An 18,343-nucleotide genomic window follows, 5' to 3' on the forward strand; every position below is an offset into this window, starting at 1 on the left:
AAATCTTATTTAGAAAGGCAAGTTTTTAAAAATCCCTCTAAAAGCTCATGCAGTTGTGGGGCTAGCCTGTAACTTGATCTAACAATGTATGAACCATGACGCTCACACTGCCATAGCCTTTTATCTTGCATTGGAAACAGACTCACAAGCAAAGCCAAAATATGCTTGATAGTTTCAGCATCAAGCAAAGCTTGTAAATCCTATGTTCTACTCCAAGGCCTCATTGGATATTTTGAATGCGTGATAGGCAGTGAATTAGGGGACAATGGAAAGAGAGAGGGTATCCATATGTCTTTTTTGCATAGGATGGATTTGCCATCCCCTAGCATATAGTTTTGATCTTTGTAAATTATTAAAATAGCTTCGTTAGTTCCCCACTTCACAACTATTAATAATTCAAATATACATTGGATAATTTTTTTAAAAGGATAAATAAATAGTACGTGAAGGTGATTTATCAGCCAATTACTTGGCGTTTTTTTGGAACTAAAAAACAGTCCATACGGTTAGTGCTAGGCATTCAAAATTGGTGGACGATGAATATGTTATAACCTCACTTGCTTTTTGGGATGATGAAATCCTAAAATATCCTCTAATTCAAGTAATTAAATTCTATAAAATAAAACAATTTTTTTTAATTTAAAATTACTTCTCCATATTGAAGTTGGTGGATACAACTCAATAGTGAGTGACATGGGGGGGGGGGCAGTGGCGCACTTCCATTATCAGCTTCTTTGAAAAATTAAATTAAATTTATTAATTTAGTGATAATTTTAAGTTGCATGTATTAAGATAATGTTTCGAAATTAAATTTAAATATATTATTTTTTTAAGAAAAAAACTCAAAGTAGAAACACAGCTTGGAAATGCATTTTGCCCATTGTGGAAGATTCTCTTCCCCAAATTCTAAAACCTAATCATTACGTTTGTGTAATGATATGGAATATTAATTCATTGTTGCCCAAATAGATTCCCATCCCAAGTCTCCACAAATCAATATTTACATTTTATAGCTGCAACTTGCAGCAATGTTTAAATATTTGTGCTGTTTTTATTTAAATAAGAAATAATAATCTCTATGTGAAAAGGAGCAACATGTGTATGAATGATAACCTAAGCTGCGTAAAAGAAAAAGCCTTCTCATCCGTCAATCTTACTGTCAACTCTTAACACATGTGGGGGTGGGATCATCTCATAATAACTTTCCTTTCATTTCTTTTTATGTTATCGAGAAAAAAAAATGTATGTAACGCTAAAATTGGTATAAATAAAAATTATAATTTACAAAATTTATATACATTATTGCTGATCATTATTATTAATTACATGTTTTAGATTTTTAATAGCATATAAGATTGTAAGATGAAATAATTTATTTAAGGCAACGTAATGAAATTCTTGACGTTAAGAAAAGGATAGTAACTTCCGCTTTTGCAGGAAATTCAAAGTAGAAGAATCCTCTGTGATTGTGAATGTCTAGAGTTAGGAAATTAAGCTACCCATCTAAAGGGCATGAGCGCTTCAGCTGCTCAATTTTGTTACCTAAATTCTTGCCATCGCCGCTTATAATACAATGCGTCGCATCAAGTAGAAAAAAGATGCTCCATTCTATTACCCATCTCCACTTACTTATACCGACCACCGCCTCCACCACCTCCACCTGTTAATGGTAGAAGCTGAGCAATGGCGCACTATGGGTGGATGGCAGTGTCAGATTGACGAGTGTGCAATTACGTGCACATAGCACCCACCATTTCTAGTGTTATAAATACCACTAGGCTGGATAAGAGCTCTATCACAGACATAACTGGCCATGCATCACTAGACCACTGAGAAAGAGAGAAAAAACTTCAATCTCCTTGGAACAGCTCAAGCCATGAATGTTCTCATCATATTTTGTCTTTTCTTTGCATTGTCTTGTCTGATAGAAACAGGAACAACAACAGCAGGCAGAGATGGGGTTTATATTGTTTACATGGGAGCCGGCAAAGGTTACTTGGAGAACTATTATGTCCAGCTTTTGAGCTCTGTATCAAAAGGGTATGCAAATTGGACCACTAGTGATTCATTTTCTTGGTTTACTGATTGGTTACTCAATGATTCTTGTTACGTGTGCCAGGAAAAAGAATGCTATATTACGGAGCTACAGGCATGGATTTTCTGGTTTTGCAGCTCGTTTATCAGAAGCAGAGGCGCAATCAATTGCTCAGAGACCTGGAGTTGCATCTGTTTTTCCTGATCCTGTCTTCCAACTCCATACTACTCGTTCATGGGAGTTCTTGAAGTATCAAACTGATGTTAAGATTGATTCAAATCCCACTTCAGACTCTAGCACATCCTCTAATGGATCGGACACAATCATTGGAGTCATCGATACAGGTGAATTGAACCTCGGACCCTTCTCAAATCTCATACAGAATGGTTGTGGTTACTCTGTTCTCTAACAATAATAAAGTGGAACTTAGGTATTTGGCCCGAATCAGAGAGTTTTAGTGATAAGGATATGGGTCCAATTCCATCTCGCTGGAAGGGAACTTGTGTAAAAGGTTACAGCTTCAACCAATCCAACTGCAACAGGTAAATATGTCTGCCAACTTGAACATGAATTTGCTAAAACCTTCTTTGATCAGTGTTTGATTGTCATCTAAGACTTCTAAGTCCATAGAAAACTAATCGGAGCAAGATTTTACGAAAGCCAAGATGATGAAGATGATGAAATCTATCAAACACCTAGGGATATGATTGGACATGGCACTCACGTAGCAGCAACCGCAGCAGGAGCTGTGGTGTCACGAGCATCTTACTACGGCCTGGCGGAGGGAGCTGCGAAAGGTGGCTCCCCCGGGTCGAGGATCGCTGTATATAGAGTATGTTCAGAGAATGGATGCCAAGGCTCCAGCATACTAGCTGCATTTGATGATGCAATAGCAGATGGGGTTGATGTATTATCAATATCACTCGGTCCACCATCCTTATTTGCGCCTGATTTGAACAAGGATCCTATTGCCATTGGAGCATTCCATGCAGTTGAGAATGGGATCACCGTTGTCTGTTCTGGTGGGAACGATGGTCCTACGTCAGGAACAGTAGTAAATGCTGCACCATGGATTCTCACAGTTGCTGCGACAACCATTGACAGGGATTTTGAATCAGATGTTCTGTTGGGTGGAAACAAAGCAATAAAGGTTAAGTTTTTTAAACCCCAAGTGAATTTATCTACAATTTGTCTAATACTACTATCAACACTGCACCATCAGATGGTTCAGATGAATTGATTATATAGTCAGAATTTTCCTGTCTTTCATGGTGATCATCTATTGAAAATGTTTTGAGTGTTTCATATCACTTCAGGGCGAAGGAATAAATTTTGCTAATATTGGAAAAAGTCCAGTGCATCCTTTGATATATGGGAAGTCAGCCAAGAACCCTGATTCAGGTGAAGAAGAAGCAAGGTATGCAACTTTTGTGCAGTCCACAGTAAGCATATTTATAGCTTGAAAAACTTACTGAATACACAAAATGATTGAAAAGGGGTTTAATTACTTGTACGAATCAGGGAATGCTCTCATGCAGTAGTATTTATAACTAAAACATGTGTTGGTTCAGAAAATGCCAGCCAGGTTCCATGGACGAGGAGAAGATCAAAGGAAAGATTGTACTCTGTGATAATGAAGGTGGAGAATACTCAGATGCGAAGAAGGAGGAAGTGCAAAGCTTAGGAGGAATTGGTCTAATTTTGGTTGATGACAAATCAAGGGCAGTTGCATCTACTTACAAGGAGTTTCCAATGACCGTCATCAGTTCAAAGGATGCTGCTGAAATTCTTTCTTACATAAACTCAACTGAGTAAGACAAAAGACTATTGTCTTGATCTTAAGTCAAACATCAGCTGCAGTGATTAGAAACCCTTTTAGGTGATGCAAGAAATTTATTGTTTAAAATTTTGGGAACTTGCACAGAAATCCAGTCGCAACTATCTTACCTACCACAGTGGTGACAAATTATAAGCCTGCACCGGCTGTTGCATACTTCTCAGCTAGAGGTCCTTCCATCACAAGGAATATCCTCAAGGAAAAGTCTCTTGCTTCCTACTATTCGATTGCACTGCGGCAATAATTTCTCTGCAAAATATCTCCAAATGCTCAAACATAAATAAATCGTTACCTTTTTTTTTTGGGACTTTGCAGCCTGATATTGCAGCACCAGGAGTTGACATAATTGCAGCATGGATGGGCAATGATACAGAGGAGACTGTTAAAGGTAAAGAGCCACCACTATTTAATGTGCTCTCAGGAACTTCCATGGCATGTCCACACGTCTCAGGAATTGCAGCAGCAGTTAAATCCCAGAATCCTACATTGAGTCCATCTGCAATTAAATCAGCCATTATGACAACAGGTTAATATCTAAGAACAGAAAATTTGAATAATTCACATATTCCTTCCAATGCACGACTTTTTATCCTTTTTTTTTATTTTTTTGATCAACAGCATCTCAAACCAACAACGTTAAGGCCTCCATAACAACAGATTCAGGTGCCATAGCCACTGCTTATGATTATGGGGCAGGAGAAATAAGCACAACTGGACCACTGCAACCAGGGCTAGTTTATGAGACAACAACCGTCGACTACTTAAACTTTCTTTGTTATTATGGATATGATACATCCACAATAAAAGTCATCTCTGCAACTCTTCCGGAAGGTTTTACTTGCCCAAAGGAATCAAGCTCGGATCTTATATCTAACATCAACTATCCATCAATTGCAGTTTTCAACCTCCCTGCAAATCAGATTAGGAATGTAAGCAGAACTCTTACAAACGTTGGTGGAGATGGTGATACATCGTACACTGCAGTGCTTTCTGTGCCTTATGGACTAGAAGTTGCAGTTGGTCCAAAGGAACTAAAATTTACAAAGAATGGACAGAAACTGAGCTACCAAGTTTATTTCAAAGCATTTTCAACTCTGGAGGATGTGTTTGGAGCAATTACTTGGACTAACGGAAAATTCAAGGTCCGTACCCCATTTGTTGTAAGCAGTAGAAGTAGTAAAAAGTGATCAAACAATGTGTAGTAATGGTACAGGATGTAATTTACAATTAATAAAGGCTGCTGTAGCACATCAACTCCACTAATTATTAAATGCAAAAGCCAATTTAGTGTTGCAGTTTGTTTCAGTATATGGCCACGATACAACATCAATTTTTCCCACTTTACAACCTGCGACATCATGGGCATGGAACCTCCCTCAAATCACATGAAACCTAAGCTTAAATGGGGTTCTTCCCATTATGATCCGAGTTCCCTATTTTCTCAAGGAACACAATTATATGCATCTTCAGGCTGTTTGCCAATTTAGTTGACAAGTTACCAAGCAGAATACTGACTTAATCTGATCCCACGTCTTTAGAAATTCACATTAAAACAGTATTAACAATAATATTGGATCACGGAAGCCAGTAGACAAATTAAAGCACAGACTTAACGAACAGTGAACACCATATTAACATAATGAAAAAGGCTACAACCAGATATCTGAGTTTGTGATTGTTTTGGGTACGAACAAGGCAAGCAAACTAACAATTGTTTGCAAAGTAGTAATCCTGAACACCCATGTCCAACATAAAAAGGGAAGTAGGAATACAGTAGCTCTTTCCTCGCCTTTCACTCAAAAGCCCATTGGTTTTCTCTGCGAACTTCCTCCTCTTCCTCTGGTGTAAAGTCATTCTTGATGTTGAAAGTCTTCCGAATTTCCTCTGGAGTTTTGCCCTTGATCATGTCTGCCACTGTTTGACAAGTGTGGTCCAGCAAGCTCTTGATATTCAAATAGTTGGCAGCCTAAGAACCAGAGAGCTTCGAGTCAAAACAAGAATCCTCTTTCCAGAGGCAAATCAAAAGGTTAGAAATCAGTGCCACAACACAATCATGACTCAATTTGAGACAAATTCAAGCAGACATCACATCAATAAAACCAGGTTGCCCACAAAATCATTAAGCAATATACTCTTTGGAAAGATAATGAAATGGTTTGGCACGTTAGCCTGCACTTCAGTCACTTGACATTGGAAACAAGAGTTTTTGACTCGTAGGAACCATCACTGAACCTTCAACATGTCCTCTTGTGCATGACAGCTTACACACAACAACACTTCTAGGACAAAGAAAAGATCAAGCATGGGCAGCAATGCTACCATTCCTTTTGCAGAATGCCTATGCATCTTTCTTCAAGTGCAGTTTTCACAACCTCAAACCACAGGAAGAATGGGAGCCGACCTCAATATTTTTGGACTTCCCCTGTAATTTCTTGTATGATGCAGAAGCCTGAGCAGCTGCATACTGGCGGCTCATACAACCCCTACTACCATACCACACAGAAGCTGTACTTCAACACTATAATAAAATAAATAAATAAAATAAAAATCAAACACAGAGTATATGTTTAACAAGAGTGGAGAGAGATGCAAACAGAGTATACGTTAACAAGAGTGGAGAGAGAAGCAAACATCTGTATTAAACAAAAAACCAAAAACAATGATCTCCAAGTCACAGTCAAACCACCCAGTTCGTTCATATGCGAGAGTTGTGTGCAGAGTAACAGAGAAAATATCCAAATTTAACATCTTTAAAAAAAACAAAAAAAAAAGACATGTTCCATCTTTTACAAAAAGAAATGTAAAGGGGTAACATAACTTCAGCTCCGTCAGACATACGTGATAATCCAACGTTTTAGATTGAAAATTTTTTATTCAACTGTTCGGGCTTGCATTATTGCCAGAACAAGTTCTTTTCCGCTAAGCTTACAGAAAACCTACAACTAGATGTGAAATTCCTAACCCTCGTCCTCAATTTTCTCAGCTAGGAAGTACTACAGCCAGAAACAAAAAGAGTTTCCAGAATATGTAAGACATAATTTCATTCCTTTAAACACATATCTAATGAAAACATAACAGATAAAAAGAAACCCTATGAATGATCACCACACATATCCCAAAAGATTAACCTAAATAAGACCCCAAACCATAAACAATTATCCATGAATTTAATATAACTAAAATTAAACAGAAAACAGACCAGAATGAGGTCGAAGAGGGTAGACTGATCAACTTTTACGAACTCAGCGTCCCACGCCTTCAACTCGTCATCGACAGAAGAAGGGCGATCTTCGGACTTAGGAGTCTCAACGTGCTTCTTACAGTACTCAATTACCTTAGATAGGATTTTGCTGGTGACATTAGGCAGAGGGATACCATTATCGGCGCAATCGTCCTCTATCAAGTGCTTTATCGTCTGAGATTCCAGCGCCACCGCCTCGTCCACCTCAAAGGTCTCTCCATCGGTACTTCTCAACGTGATTTTCTTGCCCGTTGACATTGCTACTGTTGCTGGTGGTGATTCTTCTTCTACCTATGAGAATTCTGATTAAGCTATGAGATTTCTGATTCTGTAGAGAGACGAGAAGTGATTTTATGTTTTGAGAGAGAAACAACCGAGCGGTGGATAGCCGTGTGGACACGTATGCAGTGAGTATTGGGCAGCGCTAGCTAGATTGTTTTACTTTGATTGTTAGGAAAATGAAAATTACAAACAAAATGGAGAAAATTTGGTAATAATTGGAAGAAAAAAAAAATTCATCTGATTCCCATTAAAATTTTAACTAATCAATTCCATTATCGGTTATATTACCTATTTTCTATGATATGAATATTTAATCTTTACCGGCAACTTAAAAGGGATGCTAAAGTATACTCATTTATACTATCAATAAAAAATTTTAACTTATGCCATGGCATTAAACCATAAATAGTAGATGCCAAAAAAACCAGTTTCCGTTTAATAATGTTTGAATGATGTAATATCTTAACAGAATTTTGACCTTCCAAATAATCAGATTGTCCTAAATGGTGGAAAAGAAGAAGACAACAATCAGAAGGACCAGTTCGAACGAAGCATGAGAGCAAATATTCTGGCATTACTTTCCACTGCATAAGCAATGCCTGGTTTTACGCTGAGTTTGTCTCCAATGTTTAATTTTAAGTATGATTCGGCCTGTAAATGGGTCCAGTTACTGGAACCATCATCCCTCATCCCACTTACACAAATACCCCATCCGGATTCATCTTCAGAATCATCGAACAAGTTCACAGCCCATCGTAACTGCTTAGAATTCGAATTGTTCATTTCTATCCAACTCCCAATTCTAGTGTTCTCATCGAGTTCTGTCTCCAACTTCATAGCAATTGATCCCGTTGAGAAAGTCTGAGGTGTGTTTGTTTCTGTCAATGAAGTAGATGCTTCTACCATTGTCTCAGGAAATTTATGGTGTTTCTGGAAGGCCATAGGAATATTGAGAGCTCCAAGCTTGACATGGTGACTAGATGATTTTTGTACATGGTGGACACCCAAAAGTGAGAGTTTTATTCCTCTAGGAAGTTGACAGATTATTTGGCCGAATGTACTGAAGCACTGCTCAATTCCATCTGAACATGGCTGCATTCCTAATTCAGAAACAGACTGAGCCATTGAAGCAGTCACATTTGATTTTCTCACTGTCAAGCCAATTGCACTACCATTACGCTGATTCAAAAGGGGTGGCTCAACAGAGGAAAGATCAGTCAGGCCCTTTTTCTGTCAGAATAAAAAGAGAATTCCTGGTTATTTACAGAATATCAGAAATCATCGTGACTGTAGTCATAATCAAAGAAAATACACACAAGGATGAAGCACAGATCTGCTCCCGTTGACAATGCAGTTATGACACAATGGGATTCACAAAATGCAGTAGAAAGAGCACCATGCTCCATAATATTAACTAAAGGAATCTGTGCTACTGAAGGAATGTAACAGGAAAAAAATAATGATAACTGCAAGAAGATCAAAGTTTAAACATTATTTAATGCTCAAAAGGGTGAGAAACCAGTGACATGCATAACATTTACTTTTTAAGCTAATCTAATAAAAAAAAGTTGATACAAGGTCAATTTTCATGTTTTCAAAATACACATGCAGATTAGAACATAACCAGTCAGTTTAATGATATCACCCTAACATATTATAATGAAAATTTACAACAACTAAGCCTTAATCTCTACTAGTTGGACATATAAACAAAAAGAAGATGAAGGTAACCAGCAATCTTAATTAGATTATACCTGGTTGGAAGAGTTGGTAGTGATTCCAAGATCTCTGAATTGAGCTCCTACAGGGATCGCAATCGCAGAAAACCAGTCACTAATTTTTGCTTTATACGATACCTTAGACAGAGAGAGTGCAATAGGTGAAACTTCATCACCATATTTTCTGGTTCCCACTAGCTCTGCCAGAAGAGCATCCTTCTCCCGGATAGTTGTTTCAAAAGTGAACCTTGAATCAACACCAGTTTTAATTCCTGCTCTACCAAGGGCATCATAATGCTGCTGGTCAACATTTCCCAACAATAATACTGCCCCTAGCACATCAATCTCTCCCCTCATATGGGTATTGGATGGACTTCTCCTGGATGTTTTATAGAAGGAAAGCATCCTCTCAACCTTGTCTTGCCTGTCCCTAAGTTTCATTAAGTCTGAAAATGCTTCTCGCTGCAACCGCTTCAGGATCTCAATCTGAAAAAATATAATATGCACCTTGTAAGGCTCTATCATTCAGCTTGTTGTTCCCCAAGGAACCAGAAATTTGATCAATGATGGGAGGCACAAAATGAGTGCCTGTCCAACATAAGCAACTGCACATAAAAATAGATGCAAGTTCCAAATGCTTCAGAACTCTGATTTTCAATGAAAGGAAACAAGAGATCAAAACCACACACACAAAAAGCGCAAAATTTCAATATTAGTCATCTGAAAAGGAAGGAAAATATATTCGAAAATATCTTTGTTGCAACCATAAGCCAATAATGGCAACAAGTAAAATATATACTTGCCCGGGAAGCAAAACAAATATGCTTATATGCATATGAAACAAGATTATGGCACGCAAAACAACTATAGACCTGAACTAACTGACAATAAGTTGGGCAAATGAGCTACTGATCTATTAGACCAACAAGTATCACTGTTTAGCAATATGAAGAGCTAATTAGAGCGAAATCAATCCACATTATCACAATAATAATTATTTCTTTATGAGATGAGGGCCTTTCATGAAACGGAAATAATGATCGTTGAATTCTAGCTCTAACAAGCTAGAGTGTCCAGGATAGCATCAATTCAATAAAGAAACTGTAAATTGGATGCTTCAGAAAGTATATAATCATCTAAACGGCTTAAACTCTACCTTCTCACTAAAGAGATCATCCCCAAACTAATAACCAAATCAAATTAACTGGAACAAAAACAAAATGTTTAAGAAGAGGACAAATTCACAGATGAAGAGAGCAAAACGGTAGACGTGATCAATTTCCTTGCAAGCACGAATACGAAGGGGGAAAGAAGCTCAAATTCCAAGTACCGGATTTGGGCGAGTGAAATTGTCCCGGCGATGAAGGAGACCGTCGAGTATTCGTTGGCCAGAGTTAGTAAACTCTTTAATCCTGTCTACCGCTAAAGCTACAGGCTCCATTTCAGAGAAATCCTAAACGTAAAACCCTAGAAGACCTCTGGATTTAAACTAATGCCGCCTATTCAAACTATCTCTGTTTCAAAAGAACAAAATCAAACTAATTGATTTTTTTTTGGAACCTCATTAATAATTGATATATTATTTTTAATTATAATAAATTTATATAACTCTATTATATGTTTTTTTTTTCAAATTATAGGATAATATTTTTTAGCAATAATTTACGTTTATTAATTTTTACTAAATTAGCAATATGAATTATTCAAATTTTAATATAATAATACGATTAAAAATTATATTAAGAAAAACATAATGTTTTAATAATATTAATTACATTTTAAAATGATATGCAAATAAAAACAAATCCACTTTTTGAAATAGAGTGAATACTAAATCGCTGATCAATTAAGTGAATGAAACTAAGACTTGAGTTTAACAGAGATTAGAAATTTCTCCCTTTTTATGTTTACTTTAGTAAACAACAGATTTCTCATCACAAAGAAAGGAATTAGTATTATTAATCTTTGTTTGCCATTTTTACCGTGACTATGGATCCATTTGTCCCACGATAATATGGTTACATCCATGGCGTTCCATACTTAGAAATAAGATCCACCGTCAAGCACTCCAATTAGATTCTATACAAATGCCATTTGATTTAAACTGTCTACATATTACTTCCATATACAAGAAACAGGACACTTGTCACCATGTCAACATCTTCTGTTTACTCGCTTTTGTTATAAGATCAAGGGCTTCAACAAAAACCATGAGGCACTTACATTTGCTATTGAACAAAAAGGCAAAATTTTCCACTTTTATCTTTTCACTCCCTTTTGCTTGAAGAGAAGAGGATCCAACAAAATCATAAGGTACACACTGTGTCCACATACATACATCGGTGCCATATATACATATCCATGCTATTGACAAAAGGCAAAATTAACCTTCCATTTCCCGAGTCACACGAATCAAGAAGACCGTCTGTTAGTTGTTGAAGACTCTCTGGCCACAATCTGCCTCCATTTATCTTTAAGATCAGCAGGACTTCGACTTGCATGAAATACATGTTGACCAAACTCTAAAATTTTTCTCCAAGGGATATTTTTATTTTTGGTTGAAACTTTCTGCAACCCTTCCTGTCAGGCAAGGATAAAAACCACGAGATACAATTAGTTATTAGAAAAAAAAAAGGGTCCTACGCTGTTTGAGATAGACTGCTATACAAATGAACTTGATAGATTTTAGAAAGCAATTTGCATTTTAGATTGGCAATCCCTTCAATCATTAGAACAAGATAATGGCAATAGCTTTCACTCTCTCACAACACCAAAGATTAACAAGTTAAAAGAATAAATGCATCAAATGCATTGATTTGATGCATCATGCATCATATTAAAAAGACATAATTTCTAACTTAAACAGAAAACGAAGATGCTGTAGAATAGCCAAGGAAAACAACCAGATTTGAAATAGCATATGCACGGATACTTTGATTATCAAATCCATTATCAAAGTACAGGAAGTTGGGCACTTCACAAACATCAAAATTCTAACACATCAAATCCTTTGTTGATTAAATTCATCCTAACCTATGTGACTATGTCCAACAACTGTTGCTCATGTTCCTTTGTTTTCTATCAAGTAGTACAGTAGGAGGCCATGGCAAGAGTTAGTTTCAAAATTTTATCAGGCAGAGAATATAAAGTCTTTAAGGTTAGTGAGACAGTCTATTTTGACTGCATGTCTAGGATAATTTATTTTCCAAAAACTTATAGCCGCAAAGCATGCAACCTATATTAGATGATTCCATCTCAGAGTCGAATCTTTGCCAAGATAATTAATTAAGTAGCAAAACCAATGTCCATCATACCTTTAGCATTTCTTCCTCATCAGATTTCCATGGCACCCGTTTTCGCTTTTCATGAGGGAATGGCAGGTTTTTGCTGCAAATGCAGAGCAGAAAAAGAAAACCTTAAGATTACCAAAAACTCACTGTGAAACAAAACTATTCCAACTCAAGAATGGAACTTCACAAGAAAACTAATTTAAAATGAAACAAGAGAACTTACTATTTCTTAGCAGGCACTTTAGATTGTTCAGACTTGTACACAGAACCAACTTCCTCTTTTTGTTTCATAGCTTCATCCACTACAGTGACGGGTGGATGAAGTGATGATCCCCTTGGTGATTCGGCAGATTCAGCACTTAAATTATTTGTTTGCTCTCCACAACTCATTCTCCTTGCAATAGTAGGAGAATCCCACATTTCCTGTGCATTTAATGTTGCACCTGCCCCAGTTGTCACATTGGTTTCCTGTGCATCCCCATATATTTGCTCTTCTTTCTCCTCTCTCACTTGGTCTCCTCTTCTCTCACTTTGTTTCCTGCCACAGTTCAGTCTGACCGTGACAGTCTCAGTATCCGAATCACACATTTCAGGATCATCCATTGCTGCATCTCCACCAGTACATGTCACCTTGCTTTCAGGTGCATCCCCATCTATTTGCTCTTTTTTCTCCTCTCTTGCTTGGTCTCCTCCTCTCTCACTTGGTGTCCTGCCACTATTCACCCTCACTGTGACAGTCTCAGCATCCGAATCACACATTTCAGGCACATTTAATGCCACATCTCCACCAGTACACGTAACATTGGTTTCAGGTAAGTCCCTATGTATTTGCTCTTTTTCCTCCTCCCTGACTTGGTTTCCTTCAGATGCTTTTGTAGTTTCAGCTGTTACTTCTGCTGATTTATGAAGTGCACCGTCAACAATAGCCTCTTCTTCGACACACTGAGTATTTACATTTACAGATCCTGCGTGATCTTCTTCCTCAAGAATTTCCTCGTCTTGCTCATCAGCAACTTGATTATTCTTTTCTTGCTCCATCCTCTCTAAATGTTCATTTTTGTTTCTCTCCTCCACAAATAGTCTGACATTTGAATCGTTTCCTTTTGCACTTCCATCATTCTGCTTCTCTTTACCATGATCAACCTCTGTCGGTCCACAATACATAAAATCCTGCAAATTTTTCTTAGCCAGCAAAGCCTTCTTTCTCAGCTCTTCGGCCGTGGCAAGTTGAAGTTTATACCAACAGAAGGGGCAGTAAAATTTTCCCGTGTTATCATATCTAGGATTACAAGGGATACACTTGCCATGAAGAGCAATTGGACAACCAAATCCACAACAGAGCAGCAGCTCCCCACCCATGTTACATTTTATGCAAGCCTTCTCCTCCGACCAATCCACATCCATACTACTTAAGCCGTCCGCCTTTGCTTCACACACTTTACTTTCTCGTCCATCCCCCTCAACATCACCATCACTCTCGCCGGATTGGTCCTGTGCCATCAAGTCCGTACCATCTGCATTTTTATCCTTCAAAGAGACCGACTAACGTTTTCAATCTTTGATTCTGATTAAAGTACAAAACTAACACAATCTCCTAATTAAAACTAGAACTACCCAACGATGAGAGAGAGAGAGAGAGAGAGAGAGAGAGATTACCGGAACAGGAGAAGGAAGTGGCCGAGCGTAGGTAGCAGATAATGATCCGCGAGATGATTTCGAGAAGTGAGGCCTGGTGCTTCGTAATTTAGTTCTCATTCTTATATCGAAGAATTCTCGAGAAATTAGGGTTTTGTCATCGCTGGCAACTTCATGAATCGTTTTCGTCTTTATAAATAGGTGGCATTTTTAAGTCGCGTAATTAAAATAAAATTTTAAATATCAAATTCGTAGCCAAAATCCATTTACGCAACTGTCATTACCCAATTTCCCATTCGACAGGAAGTCAACTATTACTACAACAACTGAGAACCAGGAAGAATTAGGGGGTAATGAGAATGATAGTAACTCTCCCCATGTATCACCAATCACCAGCCCCCAACTTTCATCTACTTTTTCACAAACTTGACATTCAATGAACAATATATATCACGTAATTATTAATCTTTTTATTAGGAAGAAACAACAATACGATGGACGACAAATTGTGATTTGTGAACCAGCATCAACTTATTCCGTTGAATGAAGAAACTTCAAAAAAAAGAATAATAACAAATGATTAATATTTTTCTTAAAAAATTATCATTAAACGGTAAATTTCTTTTGCTGTACATGATTTTGCATTCTCATTCCTAGATTACAAATGCTTTTCTACCACCTGCCTGTAAACGGTCCATTGGAGACACGAAAAGAAGAGGGAAAAAACACTCTAGGCACCATGAACAATCGGAAAATTTTCTTAAGAATGCCTAGTAGTTGACACTAAAATGGTACGGTATAGGGTAATGCGTAGACATCAACTTGGGGCAAGTATAAAGCACTTGGCCAGAGGGCAGAACTCTCAAGGCATGGTCCATCTCGTTGAGATCTTAAGCTTTTTGACGCATGTACTTGCTTTTTCGTCCTAAAAAGCCAATCTTCATCATCACAATTTGTTTGATCAAACTCAAGAGATGGTGGAACCCAATCCTCAATCAAAAACTTGTATAGTGATTCCGCTGTGTGCACCCCCTTCCCCTTCCTGTGTGACAACATCCCAGAAGCAGTCTTGACAAAATGGCCAGTGGACTTCTCCTGCCCTTTCAAATCTGTCCTACAGTTATTGGGATTGATGGCACTACACTGTTTTTCAACAGGCATTTGGATAGTTCCCTTCTGCTGTATAAGAGAATCTGACCTCCCAGAAGTAGAACACAACTGATCTCCATTAACAGATGCATCTGCCTCCTTATGCTTTTGCAATGGTAGCCGAATACGTAGTCTTAAATTCCCTGTTTCATTTAAGAAATTTTTTTAAAAAAAATTAGAGATCACAGATGAAATTAGTTCACCAGATAACATCAAATGAATAAGAAGGCAAACACTCACTACTTTTGGTTCCATTATATGCCGAGTCATCCCTTTTTCGCTTGTTGCTACTCCAAGTGCTGTCAGACGAATAGCTAATGCTCTGAGTACACACAGGCTGGTCATGTTCTTCTGTCAAACTACTCCTTTCAATTTCATCCTCTTTTCCGTTTGAATGCTGTATTTTCTCCAGGTGGTGACATGTTCCCTCAGTATACAAAGCTTCCCCATTTCCTTTCTTATCCTCTTTCCTTTCTTTCTTCTCCTTCCTTTTCTTTTTATCATGGCTTGTTATGGCCTTCCCCCAATCCCTCTGGATCTTTTGTGAATCAAAACAACAATTTTAGAATAGAGGGAGCAGAGAAGACCAATGAATATGAATGACCAAACTAATGAATTTGGGAATCTTCTGAGCAACATGAAAATCACTTCGAATATATCCCCAGAAAGGAGAAGTAACAATGATAAAATAAAAACTCCTAGAATAAGATGGATGTTAAGAACTTAAGATCAAAATATCCAGCTTTCTTGAACTTCTTGGGGAGGAGGGGAAAAAATAAAAATAACATCTCTCATATAGATGAGAAAGCTATAAATTTTTACCAGCATTAAAAACAAAAAAAAAATGCAAAACGAAACAAAAGCTTCTTGAAAAAATTACTAGAGTCTTTAAATACGTGAAAACTGAAAGCCTTAAATTGAACTTTAGTAGTTTAATCCAATCAGTTCTTAGTAATGTTAAGTCCATTAGAATCACACAGAATCAGAATAGACCAAAAACACAATAAAATAAAGGAAATCAGTTCATTATCACCGACTAAAACCAGCTTTATCTCCTATGGTTCTCTTCACAATATTTTCGAGTTTATTGGCAGATCACGACGCCTTCAATCATTATATGAATTCCCACACAATAACTCATGATCGACATCATGTTCCCTTCACAATTCAATTTGCACCAATCCAAACAATCAAAACCCCCACACGAAAAAAACCTAAAAAAGGATACCAAATTGAAGCAAAACCCCTCTCTCTCTCCTCAAAAGAAGCAAATCTACTTGCATCCAGATGGAAGCAGAGGGCCACACTAGAATCGATGTTCTTCCCAAAGTCGAAACAAATACAACACCGTAAAGCATTTAACAATTGAAGTTCGTTCCAATTTAAGCACGAATATATACATAAAACGAACCCATTCATTTAATAGCTTCCATTCAAGCACCCTTCAATGTAAAAACATGGGTTCACAACAAAAGCAGTTGAGCACAACTCAAAAACCAGATTTGCTCAACGAACCTTAATTGATTCGCTCACGTCAACGACTTCACAGCGCGCTCCGTTCCTCAGGAGCCCCGGAGGCGGGAAAGGAAAGCACCGTGACATCGTTGTGATTGGCTGTACTTCAAAGGATAGTTTAGGGTTTTTATGCAGAACTTCGGTTTAAGAATCTTTTTCTGCTTCTACTTCTTCCTCTTCTATAAAAGGACCCCAGAGGTTTTTCTTTCCAGATCGCGGCGAAGTCTTGAGAAACCCTCGTTCTAGGGTTTTCTGAGAGCGAAAATTTTTATTCCGCCTGCGCTCGCTCTTTACTGAATGCGAAACCTAGAGAGCGGGGGGCATTATTTATAGAGCGGAAGAGTTGAGATTGAGCTAAGTCGGCTATTTTTTGTTCTTTTACGGTTATACCCTTGTTCCTCTTTTTTTTTTTCTTCAAAAAAAATGAGTTGGACGTTTATAACTTTCCTCAATAATTTTAAGTAATTTACGGCTCAAGCCCTAGGTTTTATTTTTTTTAAAGATTTATTATAAGGGCAATCTTGATATTTTCGTAAATAATTAATGACAAATTGAGTATTATAAATAACTGTGTTTTTAAAAAATTGAATAATTTTTATTATTTTATTTTTTACATATATTAAAAAATATAATTTTTTATTTTTTTTAATTATATTTATATTAAATTCTATTAAACATTTAAAATTAAATAAATTATAATAGTTAATTTATATATTAATATAGTAAAAAAAATTAAATAATAATTTTAAAATAATTAAAAAAATAAATAAACATTATAAAATAAATGAAATATTATTTATTATATTAAAGATTTCAAGATAATATTATTATTTATATATTTTTTAAATAATTTTTATTATTTTATTTTTTCACACATTAAAAAATATATTTTTTAATTAATTTCTAATTATATTTTTTAAAATATATTAAATTTTATTAAATATTAAAAAAAATAAAATAAAATAAAATAAATTATAATAGTTAATTTGTATATTACTATAATCTAAAAGTATGGTGGATAATAATTTTAAAATAAATAAAAATTATGGAGAGAGTAATTTATTATTAATATTTAATTTATTTAATATTAATATGTACAAAATTTTAATCATTTAAAAAATATTTTTAAATAAATTATTATAGTTTTTTTTTAAATTAAAGTTATAGTTACCTTTATTATTTTTTATGTATAAACTTTAAACCATAAATATTATAGAAGAAAATGAGTATACCAACACAAGTTATTTATATTTATAAATTTAAGCAAGTTTTAAGATTAGATGGTTAGTTTTATAGATTTTACTAAATTTCGAGAAATTACCAATAACTTAATGTATATTGTTAAATAATTATTGATTTTTTTCAAATATGAATTTTTTATTATTATATTCCATGTTGATTTAAACCATCTACTTATGGACAGTATACAATTCATATGATTTATTGGTAAAATTAAAAATTTAACAAAAGCCCAATAGATGTGGGCTTAGATATTGATGAGTTTTATTAAAATTAGTGATTTCAAGTTAAAATTGAGACAGTTAGTTATGGGTTAGATTATGTTAAATTTTATGTCTTGCAAATGAAAAGTTAATATTTTAATTGCGCTATTTAAATGTTATTTAAGACCAATTATAACAA

The 18,343-nt window shown here is 36.0% G+C and overlaps 5 protein-coding genes across 10 annotated transcripts; 1 reads left to right on the top strand and 4 right to left on the bottom strand.

The window, feature by feature from the left end:
- The first annotated feature begins 1,816 nt into the window (after positions 1-1,816).
- On the top strand, positions 1,817-5,177 carry LOC110606104 (CO(2)-response secreted protease). The gene is made up of 9 exons (XM_021744858.2): positions 1,817-2,040; positions 2,120-2,379; positions 2,466-2,577; positions 2,666-3,185; positions 3,352-3,452; positions 3,607-3,846; positions 3,960-4,071; positions 4,188-4,398; positions 4,491-5,177. The coding sequence occupies exons 1-9, from the start codon at positions 1,877-1,879 to the stop codon at positions 5,057-5,059; spliced, it is 2,289 nt and encodes a 762-aa protein (XP_021600550.2). The 5' UTR covers positions 1,817-1,876; the 3' UTR covers positions 5,060-5,177.
- Positions 5,178-5,481: 304 nt separating this feature from the next.
- LOC110606106 (SKP1-like protein 1B) lies at positions 5,482-7,575 on the bottom strand. The gene is made up of 2 exons (XM_021744861.2): positions 7,072-7,575; positions 5,482-5,838 (listed from the first exon to the last, which is right to left on the bottom strand). Exons 1-2 carry the CDS (start codon positions 7,369-7,371, stop codon positions 5,665-5,667), a joined length of 474 nt encoding a protein of 157 aa, XP_021600553.2. The 5' UTR covers positions 7,372-7,575; the 3' UTR covers positions 5,482-5,664.
- Positions 7,576-7,866: 291 nt separating this feature from the next.
- On the bottom strand, positions 7,867-10,637 carry LOC110606105. 3 transcript variants are annotated; one of them, XM_021744859.2, is made up of 3 exons: positions 10,444-10,637; positions 9,150-9,599; positions 7,867-8,625 (listed from the first exon to the last, which is right to left on the bottom strand). In XM_021744859.2, exons 1-3 carry the CDS (start codon positions 10,552-10,554, stop codon positions 7,924-7,926), a joined length of 1,263 nt encoding a protein of 420 aa, XP_021600551.2. In that variant the 5' UTR covers positions 10,555-10,637; the 3' UTR covers positions 7,867-7,923. The 3 variants fall into 3 exon arrangements, with proteins under 3 accessions (XP_021600551.2, XP_043808998.1, XP_021600552.2); XM_043953063.1 differs by having other exon boundaries at positions 9,150-9,718; positions 10,444-10,577; XM_021744860.2 differs by lacking the exon at positions 10,444-10,637 and adding an exon at positions 10,270-10,432.
- A 528-nt stretch (positions 10,638-11,165) lies between these two features.
- On the bottom strand, positions 11,166-14,467 carry LOC110606556 (cilia- and flagella-associated protein 251). Of its 3 annotated transcripts, none has more exons than XM_021745413.2 (4): positions 14,060-14,467; positions 12,627-13,930; positions 12,428-12,500; positions 11,166-11,689 (listed from the first exon to the last, which is right to left on the bottom strand). In XM_021745413.2, the coding sequence occupies exons 1-4, from the start codon at positions 14,156-14,158 to the stop codon at positions 11,636-11,638; spliced, it is 1,530 nt and encodes a 509-aa protein (XP_021601105.2). In that variant the 5' UTR covers positions 14,159-14,467; the 3' UTR covers positions 11,166-11,635. The 3 variants fall into 3 exon arrangements, with proteins under 3 accessions (XP_021601105.2, XP_021601104.2, XP_043809220.1); XM_021745412.2 differs by having other exon boundaries at positions 11,166-11,693; XM_043953285.1 differs by having other exon boundaries at positions 11,166-11,693; positions 12,627-13,984.
- Positions 14,468-14,605: 138 nt separating this feature from the next.
- LOC110606790 lies at positions 14,606-17,021 on the bottom strand. 2 transcript variants are annotated; one of them, XM_043953287.1, is made up of 3 exons: positions 16,703-17,021; positions 15,431-15,725; positions 14,606-15,330 (listed from the first exon to the last, which is right to left on the bottom strand). In XM_043953287.1, the coding sequence occupies exons 1-3, from the start codon at positions 16,787-16,789 to the stop codon at positions 14,822-14,824; spliced, it is 891 nt and encodes a 296-aa protein (XP_043809222.1). In that variant the 5' UTR covers positions 16,790-17,021; the 3' UTR covers positions 14,606-14,821. The 2 variants fall into 2 exon arrangements, with proteins under 2 accessions (XP_043809222.1, XP_043809221.1); XM_043953286.1 differs by having other exon boundaries at positions 15,428-15,725; positions 16,703-17,020.
- Positions 17,022-18,343: the final 1,322 nt, after the last annotated feature.

This window comes from Manihot esculenta, chromosome 18 (genome assembly GCF_001659605.2).
Source record: "Manihot esculenta cultivar AM560-2 chromosome 18, M.esculenta_v8, whole genome shotgun sequence".
In the NCBI taxonomy this organism is placed as follows: Eukaryota; Viridiplantae; Streptophyta; class Magnoliopsida; order Malpighiales; family Euphorbiaceae; genus Manihot; species Manihot esculenta.

Coding starts and splice junctions, on each gene's coding strand:
- LOC110606556 (XM_021745412.2), bottom strand. CDS start 14,158: ATGAGAACTAAATTACGAAGCACCAGGCCTCACTTCTCGAAATCATCT. Junction 13,931..14,059: donor CACTTCCTTCTCCTGTTCCG/GTAATCTCTCTC, acceptor GTCTCTTTGAAG/GATAAAAATGCAGATGGTAC. Junction 12,501..12,626: donor AAAGTGCCTGCTAAGAAATA/GTAAGTTCTCTT, acceptor CTGCATTTGCAG/CAAAAACCTGCCATTCCCTC.
- LOC110606104 (XM_021744858.2), top strand. CDS start 1,877: ATGAATGTTCTCATCATATTTTGTCTTTTCTTTGCATTGTCTTGTCTG. Junction 3,453..3,606: donor TCAGGTGAAGAAGAAGCAAG/GTATGCAACTTT, acceptor GTGTTGGTTCAG/AAAATGCCAGCCAGGTTCCA. Junction 3,847..3,959: donor TCTTACATAAACTCAACTGA/GTAAGACAAAAG, acceptor GAACTTGCACAG/AAATCCAGTCGCAACTATCT.
- LOC110606105 (XM_021744859.2), bottom strand. CDS start 10,554: ATGGAGCCTGTAGCTTTAGCGGTAGACAGGATTAAAGAGTTTACTAAC. Junction 9,600..10,443: donor ATTTCACTCGCCCAAATCCG/GTACTTGGAATT, acceptor ATATTTTTTCAG/ATTGAGATCCTGAAGCGGTT. Junction 8,626..9,149: donor CTACCAACTCTTCCAACCAG/GTATAATCTAAT, acceptor TTATTCTGACAG/AAAAAGGGCCTGACTGATCT.
- LOC110606106 (XM_021744861.2), bottom strand. CDS start 7,371: ATGTCAACGGGCAAGAAAATCACGTTGAGAAGTACCGATGGAGAGACC. Junction 5,839..7,071: donor CCCTCTTCGACCTCATTCTG/GTCTGTTTTCTG, acceptor TCTGGTTCTTAG/GCTGCCAACTATTTGAATAT.
- LOC110606790 (XM_043953286.1), bottom strand. CDS start 16,789: ATGTCACGGTGCTTTCCTTTCCCGCCTCCGGGGCTCCTGAGGAACGGA. Junction 15,726..16,702: donor ACGTGAGCGAATCAATTAAG/GTTCGTTGAGCA, acceptor GATTCACAAAAG/ATCCAGAGGGATTGGGGGAA. Junction 15,331..15,427: donor ATATAATGGAACCAAAAGTA/GTGAGTGTTTGC, acceptor TAAATGAAACAG/GGAATTTAAGACTACGTATT.